The sequence below is a fragment of the Motacilla alba genome, chromosome 2 (genome assembly GCF_015832195.1).
Source record: "Motacilla alba alba isolate MOTALB_02 chromosome 2, Motacilla_alba_V1.0_pri, whole genome shotgun sequence".
Classification (NCBI taxonomy): Eukaryota; Metazoa; Chordata; class Aves; order Passeriformes; family Motacillidae; genus Motacilla; species Motacilla alba.
This window is the reverse complement of record NC_052017.1, coordinates 138,709,814-138,734,139: the sequence shown is the minus strand read 5'-3', so window position 1 is coordinate 138,734,139 and position 24,326 is coordinate 138,709,814. Positions and strand designations below refer to the sequence as shown.

General features: G+C 40.9%; 1 protein-coding gene across 5 annotated transcripts in view; it reads right to left on the bottom strand.

Moving 5' to 3' along the window:
* The window catches only part of COL14A1 (collagen type XIV alpha 1 chain), a 114,611-nt gene extending 90,566 nt beyond the window's left edge, over positions 1-24,045 (bottom strand). For 2 of the 5 annotated variants that reach the window (XM_038129159.1, XM_038129160.1), the window contains exons 1-5: positions 23,788-24,044; positions 20,383-20,504; positions 14,360-14,476; positions 13,115-13,258; positions 9,915-10,001 (exon numbers count right to left, since the gene is read on the bottom strand). In XM_038129159.1, the coding sequence (XP_037985087.1) occupies positions 9,915-10,001; positions 13,115-13,258; positions 14,360-14,476; positions 20,383-20,470 (436 nt within the window). In that variant the 5' untranslated portion in view covers positions 20,471-20,504; positions 23,788-24,044. Of the gene's footprint in view, positions 1-9,914; positions 10,002-13,114; positions 13,259-14,359; positions 14,477-20,382; positions 20,505-23,787 lie in introns of all 5 variants that reach the window. The other 3 variants (XM_038129162.1, XM_038129161.1, XM_038129163.1) reach the window with 2 other exon arrangements.
* Between the last annotated feature and the right edge of the window lie 281 nt (positions 24,046-24,326).

The following is a 24,326-nucleotide window of genomic DNA, read 5'->3' as shown; positions in this document are numbered from 1 at the left end:
TGGCAGCTCACAGGTTTATAGACTAGCTTGGAAACCTAATGGATTACTCTCATCAAATTCTACCTTCTGAAAAGTACAGAAACCAAGATGGCCTGGGCACAGCATCCAAAGTTCACATATTGAAGAGAGCAGTGGTATATTCTGACAAGTCTACTTCATCTCCGTATTGTAACAAATATTTTCATCACCTAAAGTTGACAGAGAAAATGAGGAGTTCCAGAGAAGAAGGAAAAGCCATGACATTTGGCACAAATTTTAAAAAAATCACTATCAAAAAGCCCTATGCTCGGATGACCTAACATGGAAGGGGACAGGATTGCTGTGCAGGTTCTACGTGGGATCCAGCGCAGACACCTTTTAGCACATAGGATGGTGATCTAACCACCACTGAAACCACTGAGACAACTGGCTGTAGGCATTTTAACGAGAGCCCTATTGGCAAAGTTCAGATGGTCAGGTGTTGCTTTCACTAGAGAAAGCTGAGATAGGAGACATCATGCATTCTCTGTTTGGGCTAAGGTTGGGCAAAAGAAAGCCAACTGAGTCCAAAGTCAAGGTGACTGAGTCTGAAACCAAAATCAGGTCTACAAAATAATGTCTGGGCTAAGCAACCTCAGAGGGATCAGAGTAGCATGGTGAGGGGAACATAATAATAAATGTTTGCCATAGCTTTGTGGTGGTAAAAAATGTTCTAATAAGGCTGAAGCATGGTCCAAGCATTACCCAGACTTCCCAAGGGAGGCGTAGAGATCTGGGGCCACTCCCCTCGAAGAAGCATAGAAAATAGATTCATTTCTATGTTCACATTACTTTTAGTTAATTAGTAAGTGCTAGAACAAGCAGGTATACACCACACACACAAGAGATATTGACAATCAGGTCAAAGGACTGCATGTCACTGCAAATGTCACTCAGTGACAAAAGGCAGCTTTCACTAAAGGCTACAAACGTATTTGCAAGATGGTAAGCACAGAACTGAAAGGTAAACAAAAAAATCCTGAAGTAAGAGCCTACACAGAGCACATGTCCTTAGAGGTGAGGCAGCTTATGACAGAAAATGTGCATCCTGCTTCATCCATGACAAGGTAATGCATCCCCATACTCCCTACAGACACCACAAAGGTGAAATATTAGCCTCAGTATTATGCATAGACATCTTTTAGGGAAATGTAAGCAGTAGCCTAGAATTTTGACAAATGCAATCAATAGTTCTGAACCTCACTATATTTTCTGACATAGACTTTTGTTTACAAATGTCCAAAAATGAAACCTATCATATAGCAGTACTCCACAATGTTTAAATAACCTATCTCCGAAGTAGGAAATGTTCCCATTTTGCAGCATCAAGAAACTGATGCTTAAGACTCGTGTCCAGGGTTATCTCTACACTTTGGAATGGCGTATAAGGTAGAAGATGTTGAGCTGGTTAGTTCTGAGCAGGGAAGTGCATTCACCAGGGAGTGTGTTGTACTGAACAGGATCACTGCGCTGCTATGAGTTCTGGAGTGAAATTGGTTGCATCTGGTTCAAGCAACCCTTCAATATTATATTGCACTGCACTGGAACAAAAGAAAACAAAAGGTGGGCAGAAAAAGAAAATAAAAGGTGTGCAGAAAATTCGTGTTTACTTTTTATGTAATTCCAGCACAGACCCAGAAACTAAAAAGTAAGTACAGAGGTTTCATCTTGCTTGTATCTTCTGAGATCAGCAACACATTTGGATAACTTGTTCTTACTTCATAACATGGCTCAGGCTGGTGGGTCACAGCTTAGGGGGCAATGAGACAGGGGATACAGGAACGAGTATCTGGGGACTATGCAAGACCTAATAGGATATGTTTAGGAGAGGAACCAAAAACATTGAAAGGTAGTTTGGGGAAGAACACATATGGGAAAATAGAACAATGAAGGCACCAGTTCCATCTGCACAAATGGCTGATTAGTGCTTGCTTGGCCAAGCCCCGTGATTGATCACCCCAGACCTATTAGGACTATGTGCTCAGTCCTGATACTGGCTGGAGCCTGGGGCACTGGACTAAAGGGTTCAGTTGTCCCCAAACCAAGACAAAAAATAGTATTTAAAGTGGAAAAGCTAATTACTTTCCAACAAACTTTGCTTTTACCCTCAGATTGCAGAAGCAGAAAAACCTGCAAGAGCTGAGAAAAGACAAGGATTGCTTCGGAAGAACACAGTGGCACTGTGTTATCATTTCATAGTTATCATTTCTTTCTTCTGCTGCTCATAATCAAGACCTAAAGTGTCCTCCAGAAAGCCCAAGGAAACCCTGGTAGTAAATCAAATAACCATTTGTGTAAAGACATAGTTAATGAGTTCCATAGCCCAGGAGTTCAGTAAGTAATAAAAAAGTCATGACTAAAACCAACATTTGCAGTTACATTAGCCAGGATGAAGTGAGTAAAACTATGAAATGCTGCCAATGAAGGAGAAGTTCAGAAGGTATTCATTCCTGTGGCTTAGTCAAATACCTCACAGCACTCATTTCACACTGTCTAGTAATACTTACTGAAGCATCTGACATTAACTAAACAGACAAGTTAATATATTAGATAATTAGTGTCTTCTGAATAGTACCTTAATATACCTCTCTGTGGATTTTTCCTACCCTACTTAAATAGTGCCATTCAACAGCTATAAAACTACAAATGTCAAAGCTCATTTGCATCAAATGTATAGGAATGTTGAAAGAAGAATGCAAATCAGTATATTTTCTAAGCTTACCACTCCTCTCATTTCTATCACTGTCAGAAGACTGATTCCACCTCTCTCCAAGAGATTTTGAAATAGAAACCTCAGACAAGTATACCATATCACTTTGAGGAAGGATATGCCTTTTGCATTGTCTAATAGAATAAAAAACACATTATGAAAAAAATTATTCGGAAATATTTACATTAAAATATTGTAGAAGTAATGTAAATAATAATATCACTAATAATGTAAAATACATTAGGAGGTTCAAAAAATTATCAAAAACTATTCCACCACAAAACATAACAACTTTGGATGTGTCTACACAGTTTTTACAGGCAACTGAGCACTGGCAGATTACACTCACCCGAAAGAAACTGCAGGCATACTTATTACTACTTAGCAGGTAGGCATCACATGACACATGGCTTCAGGTCTCTTTCCAGAACACTTTATGATACTAAACCCTGAAAGTACTAAAAACTCAAAATTTAGTACAATATAACCAAAATCTCTGTGCATCACCGAGTAGTGAAGAAAAAAAAAAGGAGAGTGGAAACAGCATGTGTCAGAGGCAGCTGTGACTAAATGAGCAGCTATTCTTCATTGTATTTACAACTTGTATATGTATATATCTGTGTAAATAACCACAATCACAATAATAATATCACTAAAAAGGTTAAATTCATTAAAGATCACTAATAATATTAAATTCTTTCAAATGAAAACTTTGTTTCTCCTTACAGGGAATTTTTACCTCTTCCCCATAAACTTTTTAATTTAAATTAATATACAGTGCAGGACTATTGATCAAGACACATGAAGTCACTATTTGCTGCTTTTAATATTAGTTCAGGTTATATTACCTACATACAGATAATGTAACCTGACATCTGCACCTAATGCCAAGGTATGGCATTACACAGCTCATTACACAGAGCTTCTGCTTTTCTATCTCTAAAGCCCAATATGATTTCTATGCTGTTTTTCACTCACCCACTACCTAAATTTTCCATTGCCAAGTTGTCCATTCTTTACTCATTGATAGATTAGTTATAAATTCTCTGTCCTAAATTTCTACCTGATTGTCCCATTCTTCCACAATGTGAAACTCAGATCTAGCTTTTATTGTCAACCAATTTCTCCTAGAACTTCCTCTATTTTTCATTTGGGCAGGGAACTGGGGGGCATCACCCACTTTCTCAGAGCTTTCAGTTGGGTCCCCACCAGCCCAGAGAGCTCAGCTAATGTTCCAGTTCCAGTTTTGCTCCTAGCATATGGTAAAGGTGACTCCCATCAGAAAGAGGCACTTCAGGGATTGAAAAGTTCCCCCAGGTATTTTAACTCAGCACCACATCACTGGATTTTCATAGAAATCAGTGAAAAAACTACTCCTGCCCCTAGTGGACTTGCTCTGGAGTGAAACACAATTTTGATTCTGGAAGGCTGAACAAACCTCTGTGTTCTGTGCTGTGCAGTGAAGATCCCTGACGTCCCTAACCAGTCATACTTACTGTATGACTCTATTCCATGCACTTTACAATGAGAAAGTAGTTAACCTTGTGATACACAAATCACAGTCTTTTATGGGAGCTTATTTCTCATTGTTTGAGCACCTACACACTGCGTAAGGCTTATCCTGCAACACCTGATTCAGAAGAGAAATCTGACCCATACATGCTCTCTGCATCTAAATCATCTTGATTTGAGATCTGCATAAGGGAATTTCCAAACAGGACAGGTTAAAGGCTGTGTAAATTCTTTACTCTAGTAAAGCACTAACGGAGCACCTTTGGTATTGGGTTTGTGGCCAGGTTTGGCAGGGGGAGGCTGCAGGGGTGGCCTTTTTGAAAAGAGCCCAAGTGTCCAGGGACAGATGGTGGAACTTCTGGGAAAACATATTTAAGAAAGGAAAAAAATGCCCAGCAAAGAGTGAAGGAAAGTTAGAAAGTGTGAGAAACAGTAGAGTGAGCCCCAAGGTCAGAGGAGAGTGTGCTCCATGGCAGAGCAGATATTCTCTGCAGCCTGCAGATGACATACGTGGAGAAGAAAGGTATGAGAAGAAAGGAATGGAAGAGGGAGACCACTACACCCTGATCACAATCTTTCAACACCCCTTTTGCACCACTTGCTTCCTCTCTGAAGGGACTTGGACCAAGTGTAACTTGCAGTGATAACAAGGGAGGAGGAGAGGAGTCTGGGAGGAGGTCAAGCTGAGCCTGGGAAAGTGGAAAGGAAAGCTGTTGTTTCAATGTTTGTCTCTTTTGTTTCCCACTACCTACATTAGCAATTTTTTTAACTGGCAATAAATTAAGTAAATCTTCCCCCACTTGACTCTGTTTGCCTACCATGGTAACTGGTAAGCAGTCTCCCTGTCTTTATCTCAGCCTATGAACTCTTTCACTCCCGTTCTTCCTTTTTTCTCTCCCATCCTGCGGGGGAGAGGAATGAGCAAGCAGCTAGGTGGGAGTTTGGCTGCTAGCCTACACTAAGGCACCACACCTCTCAACTAAAAATCTCCAATCAAATCAATAGGAATGCAGATAAAACTGGCCTCAGTGTTTTGTTGTTTATATTGAAATGGGTAGTTAAACCCAGTTCAGATCCATGGAGAAATATTCTACAGAAAAAGATACAGTCATATATTTGCCAGAGGATATAGTCAAAGCACTGATTCTCCCCTCCCCAAAGGGATTTGATTAGAGAATCAGCCATAGAAGCTGTCTGAGAAACTGTAAAACATCTGAGAAGGCACAGAATGTATTAACCCCTGTCACTGTACAGAAAAGAGCTTTGTACATGAGGGAGCTGGAGAGGAGCCAGGGTACAAGCACTCAAATATCAGTGCGTGCTGAAAGAAGCTGCATCAGTGAGCTTTTTCTCAACAGACAGAAAGAGAAAAGGCTTCTGACATTATTAATATGAGTGCACTGTGCACAGCTGTGATAAATCACTAAGCTGAAAAATGACAGGTTCTCAAAAATATGGAAGGGAGATTCAAGACTTGAAAGTGGTCATGCAGAAGAATTACTGAAAGTTTCTGGAAATCAAATTTAAAATGAACATTTGATGGAGGAGTGCTAGACATTAAGCCTGAATTAATTTGGCACCAAGACATTACTGGATATACACTGGAGGTTTGCTTGTGATAAGAGCACAGTACTTACAGCAGAAAAGGAGTAAATCTTTTTAAACTACTTGAATGAATAGGACAGAATAGAGGGAAAAATTTAATCTAGGTTGCTGAAGCTGCTTTACTAGCAAGACATACAAGCTGTTGACAGACTTCCATAGAGACAGAGGAAAATCCTCATAACAATTTAATTTAAGGACAGAAGAAGAAAGTAGATTTTGGAGTTCAGGAGAAGGCATTTATAACTCCCAGCACTGCTCAGAGCCTTAGACAATTGGTAATTAAACAGTGGAGAGTACTACATAAACAGTCCTCCAAACCACAGATGAAAATAAGAGTGAAATGCTCTGGAACCACCTAGAATCATGAGTACAGGTATTTACATGTTGCATTTCTTAGCAAAGAGCTGGCTTCTAGGAGCAGAAGGGTTATAGTGAAACCTTTGTCCCATTGAAATGGAAAGAGAAATTTCTGGGCTTTATTGTGTGATCCTGAAGAAGGTATATTAGCTAAATATTTATAAACAACAAGTTCATACAACTATGTAGTATGTTTCAGGAAAATCAGCAGGATAGATGACTTGTCATAACGCACAAACCAGAGCTTGCAATATTGAAAGAGTTCTCAGTCTTTTTTCATACTCACTGACACGTACATTGATGTGCTTTATTAGTTTTGTCTCAAAACAATGATTTCAGATTTTCTGGTTTACTAATGCCAGTAAGCATCGTTCTGTAACAAGCAGGGCAGATATTCACAGAAGGCACCTCTTTAAATCAAAACCTGACACTAATAACTGGGGAATTATGCTCCTCTTTCACTGAAGAGAAAAGCAGAAGACACTGGACAATAGTTGTTTTCAATTTGTGTTATACTCTTGTTCTCAGGTAAGATATTAGTATACCTAACCCAACCTAGCTGTCATCATAAAAGACTTTTAAAAGTTTATACAAACAGATTATTAATACCTTCAATAAGGTCACAGACATCACCAAGCTGGGCATAAGTGTTGATCTGCTGGGTAGGTGAGTTCTGCTGAGGGTTCTGGACAGGCTGGATCAGTGGCCCAAGGTCAGTGGTGTGAGGTTCAACAAGGCCAAGAGCTGTGTCCTGCACTTGGGTCACAGCAACCCCATGCAGTGCTACAGGCTGGGGAACAATGGCTGGAAAGCTGCCCTTGGGAAAGGACCTGGGGGTGCTGGTTGACAGTGACTGAACATGAGCCAGTGTGTGCCCAGGTGGCCAAGGAAGACCAGTGGCATCCTGGCCTGGAGCAGATACAGTGTGGCCAGCAGGACCAGGGCAGGGATTGTCCCCCCGTACTCAGCACTGGTGAGGCCACACCTCAAGCACTGTGTCCAGTTCTGGGCCCCTCACGACAAAAAGGACACTGAGGGGCTGAAGTGTGTCCAGAGGAGGGCAACAGAGCTGGGGAAGGCTCTGGAGCACAAGTCTGATGAGGAGCAGCTGAGGGAGCTGGGGGTGTTTAGCCTGGAGAAAAGCAGGCTTGGGGAGACCTTGTCACTCTCTACAACTCCCTGAAAGGAGGCTGCAGCCAGGTGGGGGTCGGTCTCTTCTGCCAGGTACCAAGGAACAGGACAAGGAGAAATGGCCTCAGGTTGAACCCGGGGAGATTCAGATTGGATAGTATGAAAAACTTCATCACATTGAGAGAGGATAAACATTGAAACAGGCTGCCCAGAGAATTAGTGCCATCACCATCCATGGAAGCATTCAACAACTGAATGGATGTGGCACTTCATGAGATGTTTTTCTGGACATGGTGGTATTAGGTCAAATCAATGATGCACATTTTTCCAACCTTAATGATTTTATGATGCTAATAATTTCTTCTGTAGTGTTAACTCCCAAGATATAGCCAACTTTACCAAAGATATAAATACAGACACAGAATTTATCAGGGTTGCTATTAAACCCATCAAATTTAGCCATACATTAAATGGTTATGAAACCAATTAACTCCTGGCCTGAATTCATTTGGTTGTACTCAAATAATTTCCTGTCAAACATCTGCAGAGGATCAAGCTATTATTCATGGGTTTGCTGTAAAATTTTGCACTTATTTCTTTAATCCATTTCTTTCAAACTTTTCCTTATTTCTTTGATTCTATTTCAATTTGAGGTGAAACAGTCTTTATATATTAAACTAGGAAAGTTTTGGTACCATTACTTTCTGTGTATCCGTTGTGAATTCATTTCTACCCCACAGCTACACATTTTTTGCTGATGCTGTTATTTTTGCCCAGTGTTTTCACTTGGAATCTCACCCTACTCCCACTGAAGTCATTCAGTTGTAATCTTCATCACTTTGAATAATCATTATACTGTGCAAAGCAAAGAAATATGCAACAGTTAGACTAGAGGAAAAAGTTCTGTTACTTTAGAATAATATATAGGTGAGCTGGAAACAGGGCTAAACAAATTCAAGAATTAGCATAATATTTTTTCTTTATGATCATGTTTGCTGATCAAGAAGTTCCCAAGTTTTGCCTTAGTTTTAAATGTGCACCCCAGTTTTCTAGTAAAACCCGCTACAGTAAGTATAAGGCAATATCTTTTCAGAAGTGATGGATGGAGATCTATTTTGTCTTGTTACAAACTGCCTTGATACAACTGAAGAAGTTCAGATGAGTAAAAAGTGGTGTAGGGATGAGGAAGGTGACTAAACTAAAGACTTCAAAAGTAAACATGAATCCTAAAAAGGGAGAGACTGCAGATCCAAGCTCCTCTCGCCAATTGTAGTTTTGCCCTTACTCCATGAAAAAAGCATAAATGCTCTCCCACAGTCTGGCAGAAACTTTCCTCTGTCTGTATTTAATCAACATTTTCCAAGTACAGGCCCAGTTTTCCCTCCTTCAACTTTTATCAACTGTCCTTCATTAAGAAAGCAAATCACATTTTCCTTCTCAGTTCTGTCATTTCTTCCAGCTCAGCCTTCCTCTAGACATGATGTAGGAAAGATCACCCATCCACTACTCTGTCATGCACTAGCAGGTACAACTTGTCTCTTCAGTGTTGCAAATACTAGCTAACATTCTTCCAATGTACCAAATGGAATTCAAGGGTGCTTTGGTTTGAAAAATGCTGTATGGAAACAAACTTGCATAGTGTTAATAAATACAACATGACATAAAAATGTGTGGTAAGAATAAAAACCCACCGAAGAAAAATTTGCGTGGGCTTCAAGGAGCTTTGGGTGAGGTCTTTGACACTTTCATTACTGGAGACAGATTTATATGGAAGGGGAAAATGGGGTCCTTGAAACTTGTCCAGTTTATTCACAGAGAGACTATTTAGGGTCATACCGAGCTCTTCTTGTTCTGTATACCATAAATAACCACTGAAGGGAATAATTACTGTTGCGCTTACTTCATAAAGAAGATGCTATTTGAAATTTAAAATAACAGGAAATAGAGCTGTATATGAAGCTTGAAATAGATTTTCATCCATACTAGACAAACTTCTCATGGCAAGAAGTATCACATTTCACCAGAAGATTGGCTCTTTGCAACAGGACAAGATTAACTCCTCTTTTTCCCCCTCCCTCAAAATGTTTCAGATGTTTTCATATATACAACCTACACTAAGACAGACTTATCAAGTTATTATGTGGCTAATTACACAATAGTAATAATTTGACTTTAGGTGGGAATTAATACTGCCAGTCTGTCTTACAGCCAAGATAACAAGTTATTACATGCACACACACCTGCATGATTCTTCCACTACTAAAAGTGCACCCAGTGGGGAAATACAAGCAGCTTTTAATAATTTTAATATAATCTAAAATTATTTTTAATATTTTATGTATTTATGATGGCATTTAGGGCTTTATAAAAAAGCAAAGCAAAACACAGACATAAAAGCAATACCTCTGTAACAACTCTCCAATATTTCTGAAAATACTGGTTTCTTTCTCCTCTATTTAATTTAACCCTGGGAACCAGATTGAAAGTACTGACTTAGAGAAAATCTCTGCAGTGGCCAAGTTAAATAAAGAAGCTGATTATATTCAAAATATCACATAAGTCATATGTGTTATGAGCTGACCTTCCGGAGCTGGTTTACTCGCATTTGTTTTTTCTGGATCCTTCACCTTGGATTTACTCGTGTCTTTTCTTCTCTCTATGTCTTTAACTGTAAAGTAAGGGGGAAAATTAATTAATCTAGAAACAAAGCAGTTAGAAGCACCTAATTTTCTTCTTCCTGGTAAAATAGGTGCACAGAACATCTGAAGATATGTTTAGGTAATGAGTTACTGTTTCTGTGTTTTCCCTCCCTCCCTTTGCATTTATTATTTTTACGGCTCTTTCCCCATTCTATCATCATTAAAGCTCTCAAAACTGACTCTCTTCACACAGGAGAGTCCAAATAGTGACATCAGCACCTAAGCCCATGCAGACAAGATCCCACACTGGAAATATAGTCCAGAAAATTGGCAAAGCTAGCTGGGGAAAGTCCAGCATTGCTAAGTTCCCCTCCAAGTCAGTCAACACAAAAGCACATAAGCCAGCTGTTACACTGTCCTCTTTACAGAATGAGCTTAGATCCCATGCCCAAATCTTTTGTCAGGGCACCAAATATTCCCAGGAGTGCAAGGTTGCTCCAGAGCTGAGACTTTGACAGTTTCGTGTTCCACAAGTGGGTGGGATACCTCCCTTACTATATCTCCAATCTCTCACAACAGCCAAGCAGAACCCAATTTGATTAGCAATTCCTAATATTACATTAGTAGCCCGTAGAGTTTTACTAAGAGTCTGAAAGGTTCTGACAAAGTCATTGCTAAAGTCACATACTGGGAAGAAAAACACCTTCCAGAATTTTCTTGGAATGCTAATTGGTATCCACACTCCAGCTGTCTGCAATAGCCAGGAAAAGCTTAAAACCATGAAGCTGAGAATATCTTCCACAGAAAAATAAAATTCTACTCCAGTTACACTTCTTAGTTTACATAAAATTGGATTATGACTGACATTAAACCAAGCAGGCACTGATCCTCAGCCAGGAGTAAAGTCTCTCTGTGCTACATCATTCAAAGAAACACTGTGAGGGCATGAAAGGAGCTTATCTGTCTCTTGGCTATGTAAGACAGACAGTGCAGATATTCTGTTGTACATTAGTGGAACCAAAGTCAAATGGACTTCACTAATTTACCCAACAGTATGTGGAATATCTGGATCAATCAGGAGTGCTCCAAGTTCCAATCCAAAATATAATCACAAGACTAAGTTCTAAGGAAGACAACGAGCTGACAAACATCTGAATATGATTTTCTCAGTATGACAACCCTTCGCAGAACGTACAGTGCTCACACTCCAGCTACAGAGGTGAGAACGAAAACCTGAAACTTTGACTCCTCTTCTTACCAAGATAGCACATGTGAAAGCGTATCACCTCTGTCTCTAGCAAACAATTCTGTAACTGATTTGGGAGCAAATTCAAGTTCACAAGCTTGCCAAGAGCCAGCTTTTACCAAGGCAGACCTTGGTTATTAGCTGGGTTACAGAATGCCACATCAACACCAGGTCTTATTCAGAAGTCTGAGTTTAATCCTTAACTGAACAAGACTGACTAAAACAAGAGGTGAAATACCAGAATAATATCAGCCAAACAGGATGCTGCTGCTCATCCCTATGGGAGCATTCCTTTGAAAAAAGCCCAAGAGCAAGGCCAACTAGCTGGCCTCCTCTAATGCTAGTGCTATTAAGGGGCAAGTCTCCAGAGAAAATGGTAAAAAAGTCTGAAATGTTCAAAGAAGACAAGTCAGTCACATCCTGACAGATTTCTGGATTTGGGAACCGTCAAAATTCTAAACACATAGGAAGAGGCAAAAAGCAGTTTTACTCCAATATTTACACAGACAAAGATTTTATCTAGCACATGATTTTACATCTGCATTTTCAAAGGGAAAAAAAAAAACCATTGATCTTAGTTCACTAGGTATTGATCTTAAACACTATGTATTAGAATAAGAATGTATACCTCACTATATAAAGAGAAATACTCTTTTGACAGTAAAATTTTATTGTAAGCTTGAGAATTCTTAGTACATCAGTAACAACTCCAGAGCAATAAAATCATACTTCAAATGCACTAAGCCAGATAATGTTCTCAAAACTCTATATATTTGACCTTTTTTCATCTCGAGAATTAGTGGCCATGTCAGAGTACAAGGGAAAAAAAACTATAATACAGGAGGTCAAAAAAAGGATTTGTATATATGCTGCATCTGCATTCTTTATTCATGAAAGGCATCATGGTTTTAAATGAAACTCCAGCCTTAAGTGCAGCAAAGAGAGTATACTAAATAGAACATAATTCCCATATTCTTAAATCGAGTTGCCAGCTCTACTTTTCCTAAATGCCATTTCAAAAACAGCTACACTTAATATTATAGAATTTGCTGTTGCCCTCTGTGGGCTTCTCTTTAATGCTAAAGTAATCTGTAGTTTTGTGGGTTTCCTAACCAGGACAGAACTTAAGGCAGCAAATACACAGTTGTAGTGGTGAAAAGCTAAAACGACTTGGATACACACCACATCAAGTACTCAGCATATTTTATCTTGTGCTGGTTTTAAGAGAAAGGTAGCCTGGCAAAGACAGTGAGGAAAATTTAGCGTCAGAAAATTCATTAGGCTTTCAAATATACTCCTACATTATAGGAGTATATTATACTCCTCCCACATTATTAACCAAATCTCCACTAATCATATTTAACACATTTAACCTGAAGATCAAGATAAATCAGATAAGGTGTGTACATACCACTATGATATAGACATTAAGAGCATGCCTTGATCATATAAAAAATTAAATTTGTAAACCTATTTGACTGCTGAAGACCATTAAGAAATCAGCCTTTCACACTACTAGACTAGCATCTAGTTGCCAGTTGGCACAGCTATAACATTGTTTTAATAAAAAGCAAATTATTAAAGTATCAGAATGTAGCACTTTATTTCTACTCACTGAAGATTCTTTCAATGAAATACCAGCTAATTTCCCAATGAAACAAGGAAGAAAGGGATGCCAATCCAATGGAAACAAAGAGCCCAATGCAAGAACATACTATGCAATTAATTCAGACCTCCACCTATAGTTACATCAGTTAAAATACATACTTTGATTTTCCTTCTATCACAGAAAAACTGTTTTTCCATCATGCCCCTTTGTGAAAGACTTGTTACCGTTTCAGAAGTCACATTGAATATCTGATACGTTCTGTACCTCAGCCAAAAAGAGACACTTACTTCTGAACTGGCCTTGTGCTGGCTTACTCTCCTTGTCTTCACTGAAGGCAATGATCTGAAGGGCATAATTTTGATCTGGAATGAGACCTTGAATAATTGCTTTGGTTGCAGTATTTTGAAGAATTAATTGATTAGTTTTTCCACCTATAAGAGAAAAGACAAAAAAAAATCCAACAAACACATAACTTTGTTTTCTTTTCTTATAGCACAGTAAAAGTAATGGCTTAAAAATACCTCAAGCTCTACCATGACCTAAGCATTCCCACTTTACCAACTTTTGGGACTATCCATACAGCCAGGCCAGAGAACACCCCGGAAAAGCAACAAGAAATGCAGTCTAACCAGTTTCCTTAAGCCAAAACACTCTTAAGATCAGCATTTATATCTGGGCCTCATGAAACGGCCACAGTGTTCAGCAAAATCATCAAGAAAAAAGAGAAACAATTTACAAAATCTGTCAAGTTTGGTAACATCACAGCAACAGGCTTTCCCTCTGTGATTGGCTGCCAGTTCGGACCCTGTCATACCCACATCATCTCTGAATAGTCACTTTGCCAGCTTTCTTTGGGCTAGGAAATTCTCACGTTTAAATACAAACATTGAACAAATAAATACTTGTTATTGAACAAGTAAATACAAATATTTATATGTCCATTTACATATAAAGATTGCATGCCAATATATACAAAGATGTATTTTAGCTGTATGTTAAAACTGTTTCTGTATCTAAATTTAATTTTAAATGTGCAGAAGTAGAGCCTTTATAGCTCTATACAGTCACTTTGTTATCTACCTTTTCAAGTTTTCATTCAAAAAACTTTTAAAGATTACTTGTTTTTTTAATTCTTTTCTAGACAGCTCACTAAGGGATAAGGGACCAGAAGATCCACCTTGAAGGTTGACTGAATTAGGATTCCAATACTTTCCCTTGAACAATTCCTAGAATTCCTTACACCCCACTGGAAGAAAGGTAAAGACAGATGCTCAGTGACAATTCCCAAAGACTACACATGAAGCATAACTAGCATTGACCCACCTCTGCTATCTCAAGCATTTGATTCCCATTTTCTGTGCCTGACCACCCTCTAGTGAAACCAATCTCTCTTCTGTTGACCAGCCAGTACTTCATTACCCAAAGCTTGCTCACAATTTCTTCATTGTGGAGGATGATACTAAACTCTGAAAAGATTTTATGCCTTAGGACGACAGTTCTTTCACCTTAAGAGAGAACATACAGACTTTTACCTGAACTTGGAGTGACAAGAAGTTTATATCCAGTGAATTGCCCTTTGGGGGCTTTCCAAGAGATCTGTACACTGTCAGGACTCACTACATTATATCTTAGTCTTGTTGGTGGGGACACTGCAAGTTCGGAAAGAAAACATTTTAAATTCAAATAAAGGCTAACCAATTTAAAACAAACAAAAATAAACACATATAGAAAGGCAACACAAAATTTTAATGGTAAAGGATGCAAGTTATTTTAAATGTCACATACATCAGTTTATTAGTTTGTAAAATGACATCCCCAAGTGCACTACTTCCCTCAGACAGACCTTTTACTTATCTTTTTACAAAACAAACTAAACAACCTAACAGCAGTGGACAGAAAGACAAACAATGTTAGATGTTAAGACACTAGTTTAGCAGGCAAAGCTGGTAATAAAAATGCTCTTTGTTAATATATGGGAATTAAAATTGCTCTCTTGCTTACTCTGGCAATATGCATAACCTACGCTCCTTTACCTCTCATTACTGTGGGCATTTCCCCACATTTAATGTCACCCAGGGCCAAATTTTCAAATCCTTTTGAGGAGAGAATAACCAAGAGAAAAAACAGGCATGCACAAGGCAAAGGGAACATCAGCTGCCCAATTTGCAAACCTGGCTAAAGCAGCAAAAAGCTTTGCAGCTGCAGACACTGCTTCAGTCTCATCAAGACTAGCAGGCTTGCACCGGCCAGCCAAGACTTACAGGCAATCTGGAGGGTAAGTAAAATTTGGCTTCTATTTATATTCTGATGTCACCCAGGTTTCAAACTGAAGCAGCAGGTAAAAGGAATAAAAGCATGAAATGATTGAAAAAGAGGCGATATATCAATGAAGCAACGCACACAAGAACAGATGGAGAAACTGCCCCATGTTGTTGCCATACTATCAGCAACTTTGTGTCTCTGCACATAAACCAGTTTTGCACAGTTTTACGTCCCACTGCTCAGTCAAACTCCACTGATGCTGGACCACACTCTACAAAGCCTTTCCACTCTGCTTCAGGGAGGCACATCCCTTTTTCACTGAAGAACTGCAGCAGAGCACCTGGCAGTACAGTACCTGACAGCCTGGCTGCCAACAATGGGAAACCTTCATACATGTGAACAGAATTTGGCTCACAGAGAACAAACTGATCTACAGGGAAAGGCAGCCAGGGAAGCTACTTACAGGCTGAATGACAGAAGGGCTAGAAAACCTTTAACAAATCCAACCTTATTCCTCCTCTTCCCATTGTCTCCACAGCCCCCTGAACAGTCTCCTTCATTTTCCAAACCCTTGGTGCCTTTGCCACTACATCTTAAGGTTTCTGTAAGTGTAAGAAATCAGGGAAATTAATCTGAAGCAGGCAAGTGGCAATTTCTTTTCTCCAGGGCTAAGATTGCTCTTAATTGACTAGGCTCATGCCCACAGTTTGTTGGTCCTTTAGATATAATAAACCAACAGTCTCATGATATTTCTGTGATTTAGGGATTACAGCACATGGAGTGTCTGAGTCAACAGGCAGAACGTGCTGGCCAACAATTTCTGGCCTCTCCATTTGACCTGCTACAGCCAATGCAGCTCTGGCACAGGCAGCAGCCAAAGACCTGTTCTGAAACAATAAGTTTTTCCTACATGCTACTTTTTCCAGGAGCCTGGGGGAAGAAAGAAGGAAAAAGGGCACGCTGTGGTTTTTTGATATTTGGGGGTGCATGTTTTTTCATGAGATCTACTCTTAAATACATTTTGGATCTCAGAAGTAAAAATTTGGAGGTTTAATACAAGAGATCTATTGCCTTGCATCCAGTCTTTCATTCCCTAAGTGGCACTTTTGTCAGACCAAGGGCAGGTCCTGCAGTTCTTTTCCTTGAGGGATTGACACCAGAACACAGAAAAGAGAGTAGATAAGTACCAAGAACAGCTTATCAACACCTTTGCATTCTCAAGGACCTCAGAGAACAAGCTCAAGAAGAGAGGCAAGGGGACAGAAACAGAGGCAGCACATCAGCTCCACACACTCAAAGCTGTTCTGATTGGCAGCACTGGGCTCACACCCAACCCAAGCATTTCCTTGGTTGCTGGGCACAATCTTGTCAGACCTCATCTTCAGTCTGCCTGTCATCTCCCTGAAGTTTAGAAAGAAAGAGGCTGCAAGCAAGATTGTGGGCAGGAATCACTGAAAATACAACATCAGTTCTTTGAAAATTTGGCCCTCATACTGCAAAATGTTTTGCTAGGCAGGTTTCTGCAAGAGCATTCAGCATGCTGTAATTGTAAAAACATGACAGAGACTATGGCAGAAAGTTTTCAAAGCCAAGCAGAATGTAATTATGGATTACAGCTTTTAATTCATTCTCAAGATTCATTGTGTCTTTGAGCTACACATAAATCACAATAAATTGGGGCTGAATGAACAAGAGTGACAAATCATACCTAGAAATTTGCAAAAATACAATTCCTTTAATTTTTTTTGCCTCAGGAATAGAAAATAAATTTTTAAGTAATGGCTGCATGCAAGTGTGAAAATGCTGCAGATTTTACTGGGATTAAGTGGTAAATTCTTATGGGGATTAAGAAGCAGAGCAGAGAGCAACAAAGTAACATGAAGGATTGACCAAAAAAAAACCCATGTCTTAGAATTTCAGAGTTCACTTTCTCTGCCATCTTTCTTTCCCATCATTTCTTTCCATCCTACTTTCAACTTTACAGTTTATTGAAAGCACCTTCTAACAAAGAAGCATAGTTCTGGCCTAACTGCTATTAGCCATCACCAAAACAGGTAAATGTATGAGCCCATAAAAAACAATCACAGACCTTACAAGCAAAGAAGGACACAATCACCAGTTTTTCTGTATACTACAGAGTTACAATGTGAAAGACTAGAAAAGTGGTGCCAGAAGAGTCTTTACATAACTGGTCAATTTTCACTAGGTTCTTTTTGTATCAAAGGCAGCAGTGCAGTGGAAGGAACATACCCACACAGCAATAAACCATAAGAAAGAAAATAATTATTCACTAGGCAGATAATCAACTGTGTCTTAGTTGTGCAAAGACTGACGTTCTGGCATAGAAAAGTACACATAGCTAAGGAAGTTAAAAATCTAGCACTCAAACAGACAACAAAATATTCATGGGAATTACTACGCATTCACCAACCTGAAGAGGATATCTTTATTTCTTTGGGCCTTTATTGTCTGTGGAACAAAATCTCACTTCTTGCAGAAAGGGAAAAAAATCAATCCAAGCTGAGTCAGTTAACTGATAAAAATCAGTGGCTAGATCTCGTTAAGTGGTTTTACAGGAATGCAAAAGAGAATGGCCGTCAGCAACATTAGAGCAGTCACCCAAAAGAAAACTGACAAGTTCAAGGCTTTGGTTTATGCCACCAGGTAAATTAGAACTCCAAACACATAACTCTTACAGACAACTAGGGGAAGAATATTTTCAACTCTTACTGGAAAGGAAAAATACAATAAATTGCTTATGGACAATTCTCTGAGACATCCAATAGTCTGAGTTTGGATACTAACTAAATATTGTGGCTTTCAATTTACTGTTGTCATAAGAATTAAGTTAACATGCACTGCAATTACTTAGCAGTTACAGTAGTAACACATGAAAATTATTGCTACACAAAGAAAATCCATCTTTAAATACAGAAAAACTCTCAAAGCAAGTTACTTTATGAATAAACGAAAAATTATCTACTGTTTTTCTTGCCCACCACTATTCATGTGCTATATAAGAACATAAGTAGACAAAATATGTTATTTATACATTATATTGAATGGGGAAGAAACAGCAGTGCTGAAAAAATAATTGTTGTTGAGTCAAAACCAAACAGTACTATGTGGTTTATAAGGCAATAAGTGAGATACAACCACATAGCTCCTCTGAAGGGATAATTTGTAGCTTCAGGCATGTTGGCTTCAGTCTCACAAACATATTCTCCTTTCCAAGAAGTCATATTGCACACCTTTACCTGAGCATCTTTGCCAAAGGAAGGAAACACAAGCTGCAACTTGTGCCAGCTCTTCCTACGTGTTGGCAGAGTGTACAGTTGATTAAAACAGACAAACAAATGGTATTAAATTGTAAATAGTTTGCCAGCTGCATGAAGGGCCTACTTCAAGAGGTGGCAACCTTGACAAAAAGAATTTGAGAAACGTCTTATTACTTTTAGTGTACCAAGAGATTTTTTTTCTGTAAACATGGAATAGAGACTTCATATCACCTAATTCAATAGAATAACAGTCATGTTGGGCTAAGACAATGGTCCACTTAGCTTAATATCACACTGCTGACAGCATTCCATAGCTGATGCTTGCTGAAAGAGTCTAAAAACAAGGGCAGTATTGTTCTTTATTCATCAAGTACACCAACTCTAGCTTCTGCTAGGGTGATCACTGAGGGGAAAAAAAAATATCTCTGACCTTCATTTCATTGTATTGGTACTATGTCACCCTGATTTTCTAAGACTTTTCTAAGCCTTCTGATGTTTGCATTCTTGTAACGAACTTTCTCACACACAGTTCTGTAAACAACTTATGTTTTGCATTCTTTCATGGAGGAGGAGAGAATTGATGGACTCTTGGTCTGTCCAGTGTCATTGGAGAGGTGGCACTGTCACCCTCCAATCCACTGTCACTTTTGGAAAACTATAAATGTTGGAGTCAGAAAATAAAGGTTCCTCTTTTTGTTCACCTGGAGAGCAGCAGTGTCCGTGTCGTCTTTTCGTGTCGTATTACGACAGTACTAAAGGGAGAACACTCTCCAACTATAACTGATGGAATCAAAGTTTTAAAAAAGCGAAGAAGAATATAGTTTTCCAAGATCAAGGAATTTGGCACAACTTTCTGGAGGTGGATCTCGACCCCCAGACCTGTTTTGCAAATCTTAACCATATGTATTAGGACTGAAATACAGAGAAAAGACTAACCATATGCTTTGCTTTATTGGCTCATTAAGTCACAAACATTCTGGACTTAATTTCTGACCAGAATGACGCACTGAACATTGGGAACATACATTTCTTGATTCACCTCACATCGCCGACATCATATATTACAGCTTACACGTGTCCCGAAGTTCTGGGAGGGGCTTGTAAAACGCTCACAGATTTCCAAACAGCCAAGAGTGCATGCTTGCCCCACACTCAAGTGCCACGCAGACTGGACAACACTGCTACTTGCATTATCAGGACTTCGAAAGCCTCACGTTGCCAATAGTTTCCAAATGTCCTCATGAATAATACATTATACAAATCGCTTTAAAAGACCCCAGGATCCAATTCTGCTCCTGGTTATGCCCATGCAATCTCATATCAAAGGGATTACATAAATCTAAAGTTGAGAGAAATGCCTTTCTTTAGAAGTCATAAAAACTCATTGGTATTCTTCGTCCCTCCTTCCCCAAGCAATAGGATAAATTTTCTCTAGCAGTCAAGCCACTGTCAATACAATCCAACAAGTATGTAAGCCTAACAATCCCAGCAGTATTCTTTAATATTCACAAAGGAGATTTTAATTTTAAAAGCTGCAGAAGTAGTCTGTGACATTTAACAGATCTGTGCAATATGGAATGATATAAGCACTACAACAGCTACTGTTCCAAAACATAAATATTCCATACAAGAGAAAAAAAAAATACATATTCCATACAAGCTTTACATCACAGCTGATCCTTCAAACTTGCTTGATTACATAGATGACAACAAGAGCAATTTCTGATAAGTACTTTCATGTAAATAGGAGTAAAAACATGTTGTGTATAATTCATTTTGAGACACATGAATTTGCACAAATATTTATGCTATTTGAGATACTAGGTTTAAAGAGCACACATGAAGATGTAATTCTACTCCCACCTGCTCCCTGAGCTCAGCAGCAAAATTCCTGCTTCATTTCAGTATTACTGCAGTCGCATCCTACTAAAGAGGAAGTAACACTTGCATTTGGAATAAAAAGTCCATTTCTGCACATCAGAGTGAAAAACTCCATCTTCTTATTTGTGACTTACCTTGACCCAGGACATCACTGATGAAAAAAGGTGCGACAGCTAGAAAAGCCAAGAGAAAACAGCTCGGTATCTCGTATCGACCCAGCATCTTCTTCCCCTCAATACACACAGTATCAGCAGGTCTGAAAACACATGGAACAAAAAGACTTACTAAACAGGCAAAGAGAAGGCATCCACTTAAATGAAAATTGTGGGGGAAATCTGGATTTGATTTAAAAAAAAACCTAAAAATAACCTCCAAGCAAACAAAACAAACAAACAACAAGGAATTTACCACAGACAGCAGTGGAGACAGATTTCCTGGCAGCAGTTTTATGATCAAAGCACATTTTACCTGAAAGGGACAAAGAACCCACTTGGGCTACTCAACAGTTTTGAAAACTTGGCCCACATAAAAAGGAACTGTATATTCTTTGCTAACCATACACAAGCATTGGAAATAGAGTAAGCTATAGATAATAACAAAGTACAACATATATTTCTATACAATCTAGTTTTGTAAGAACCTTATCAAGATATCTGTGGCAAAGAACACTGAAGCTTTTTTTAAAAGGCAGAACTTTGTTCTGAAGGAACTCACATCCTCCTCCCATTGTCCATTTTCCTTTTTTTACTTTATTCAGCTTATCCTGTGCTCTCTGTTGTACTGTCTGCACCTATAGTAGGTCATATCATGGTCAAAACCATTTAGACTAACTTGACTAGTTAGGAGAAATCAACACTTTAGAATGTAGTAGTATATGAACACTAAAGGTAGTTCTAGGTAAACTAGCTGGGCTAGAGGAAATAATTCTGGTTCCAAAGAGCAAGTTTCAGAATGAGCAATTTGCCTGACCACAGAAGTTAGCTTAAAAACAGTACCAATCTCAAGATACATCAACACGTGCCTAGCACCACACTTATAAAGATTTCTATTTCACTCAACTTTACTGCACTAGTTTTAGTCAATTTTCTGGGCCAAGAAGAAGATTTTTTTGCTCTCGTTGCCTGAAAAAAAATCTACAGGAAAAACATATCAAGATAATTAATAATAGATTCCTTGCAGTCAGCAAAGATGATTTGAGGGTTTACGTGGGTAAATTTTGGTTTATGTATTTCTGTTTTGCAGGTTTCTCATATTTATCTCCTCTTTCATTTTCTCTAATATTCCTGGCATACCATCACTGTATTTGCCTTCCATGTTTTCCTTGTCTTGAAGGCATATGGCAAGTGGTTCATCCACTAGCTAATATAAAAAGCAGAATGAAGTACCCTTAATCATTAGTAAACAGAAGAGGGTAATACCTACATCCCATTCTCTCTCTGAGTATTTGCAACCTGCTATAGCTGTCCCAGTAGGACAATTACAGTCCTAAAGTTGGTAGGTCTACTGTCACCAATACCAGTCATAAACGCCTGATACAACTCCTAGAAATATATAGGAGAAATGTATACATTGTATATTCCATCTCCAAAGGAGGTAATGAAAGTTTTAGCCATATTATCAACAAATTTCACATTACTTAAACATATATTTTGAATCCATCTCTCATAGTATAAATCTCTCAAAACAGAGGAAAATACCTGGAACCTACATCAAAGATGTGCCCCAGGAACTCATATATTGCTAATCAGAGGTCTTAGACCCATCCTCCAGATGGAATTCAGAAACCTGTGCAAAATTCCCAGGTTTCCTACTACATGGACCACAGTGTCAGACACCCAAAGACCACAGTCAGCAGACCGCTGCCTAGTGATGGGCAGTAGGAAGAACCAAGAGTATCTCAAAACAGACTGAAATCCATCCCTTGTGCATCTCATGTTGGGTACTGATGCTTCTCTCCTCACTCAGGAATACAGCCTGGATCAAGTAAATACAGGCTCTTCAAGCAACTCATTCTTCCAGGCAGTTACCACTGATGATGTGTGGATTGCCTCTCCTAATAACCCAGACATTAAAATACTCACTCACAGTGGTGGCTGAATTCCCCATCTGCTACATTTGATATAAACCCTCCTCCAAAGCAAGAGCTATAAATACTAACTGACCGATAATCCTGTGTTAGAAACATTCTGCTTTTATTGCTGCTTTTATAGAAAAGCCAGAGAAATGAGATTTATTGGAATAGACATAACTGGTGCTGGATCAACTTCACACAAGTTCATCTCTGCAATGATCCGCACCTCAGAGTTCAGTTAACCAGGAAAGGAAACCCCCATCTGCAGCCACCTTGTGGCTGACATTGTGTGGGACTAAAAATAAATATCCTATTCCTTCTGCTCTTTATAGATTTCACCTTTTAGTAAGTATGTGGTAAATGAGTTATGTGCCAGAATAGCGCTAGGAGTAGACATCCAGCAAGCCAAGAACCCTGCCATGAGGCGAGCCCCGCTCCCCGGAGCATCTCTCCCAGCTGGGCTCCAGGAGCACGGACCTGGCGACAGGACACTTCTCCTGAGGGAAGGACGCACCCTCGAGAGCCGCAGCGGGACAAACGCGGCACACACCTTCGTGCTCCGCCCCTGCTCCGCGCAGCCAGCCCAGGGGAGGAGGCTGAGCGCAGCCCCGGCACGGGCAGGTCGCTCGGGCTTTTCCCCCGTCTCGGGGTCTCGTCGCGGAGCGGCGCGGCCGCGCTGCCCGGGAACGCGCTCGCGTTCCACGCCCCGCCGGGCCAAGCCGGAGCGCGACCGGCCCCGGCCCCGCAGAGGGAGGCGGCGGAGGGGACCGGGACCGCGCTCTCCCGCTGGCCTCTCCACAGCCCCGCAGCGCCGCCCCAGCCCGGCCAGGGGGCCGCGGCTCACGGGCTCCGCTCCTGACCCCCGACTCCTCTCCGGGGGCTCCCCACCACCAGCACCCACCCGTGTGAAACCGAGCGCCCCCGCCCCGGGTTAAGGGAGGGACCGCGGGGAGCTCGCTGCCTCCGCCGAGCTGAGGCGGGGAACGGACCCCGTGAGAGCCGGGGGCTGCCGGCGGCGAGCGGGGACGAGGCGGGGACGCGCTCGCCAGCCCGGGCAGCTCCGCGGAGAAAGCGCCGTGCGGGGCCGGGGCGGAGCGACTGCCCCGACACAGCGCGGAGCGAGGGAGGCAGCGAGGGAGGGAGCAGGCAGCCGCGGCGGGACCCGGGCAGCAGCCAGGGCCTCCGCCACAGCGACAGTGAGACTGATGGGGTTTTAATTACTATCAGCTATCAAAGTAAGGCCTTGGCAGGGGGTTTCCTGAAGGGGTTTCCCCGTCCTAGCCTGAACTCGCCAGCTTCCATTCCTCCATCTCCTCCTCCCTCGCCCGAATCATTCTCCCTGCGGGGCTCCGGTCCTGCCGCCGCGGAGGTGGCCGGGCAGGTTGATGGGAAGCTCTCCGGTCCTGCCTCGACCCCCCGCCCGCCTGGCCCCTGCCCTGGAGGGGGCCGAAGCGCAGCGCACACCGACCTGTGCGGGCATCGGCCGGGGAGCGGCCGGCGGGCAGCGGCCGCTCCTTCTCACGCGTGGCTGCTGCGGGCGCTGAGCCGGCTGCGGGAGAGCCGCTTCCCTCCCCGCTGGCCGCTCCGCATCTGATAAGGGGAAAGGGTAGAGAAAGGAGGCGGGCAATTATAGAGCAGAAGGTGGAAAGAAGGGGGGAGGGAAGAGGCATAAGCGATGCCTGAGATCCCACCCTCCGCCCCCGAGCCCGACTCCCGCGGCGGGGGCGCGGCCAGGTGCGCGGGAGGCAGGGCCGGGGAGCGCGGGCAGCGTTCCACGGGCAGGTGCCGGGCTTGCCACTGTCCTCGGTATTCTGGGTTTGCTATCTGTTAACTCATTTTCCTCTCTTCAAAGTTCCTTATTCACTTAGTTTATAATTTATTTCGAAGCTGCCTACTTCGCAATACGGCTTGGAATGCAAGTGTTCCCCACGCCAGCTATTGAGATGTGTGGATTAGTGACTCATTGGGGAAATATTTACATGAAAGTGTTCCAACACTTTTCTGGCT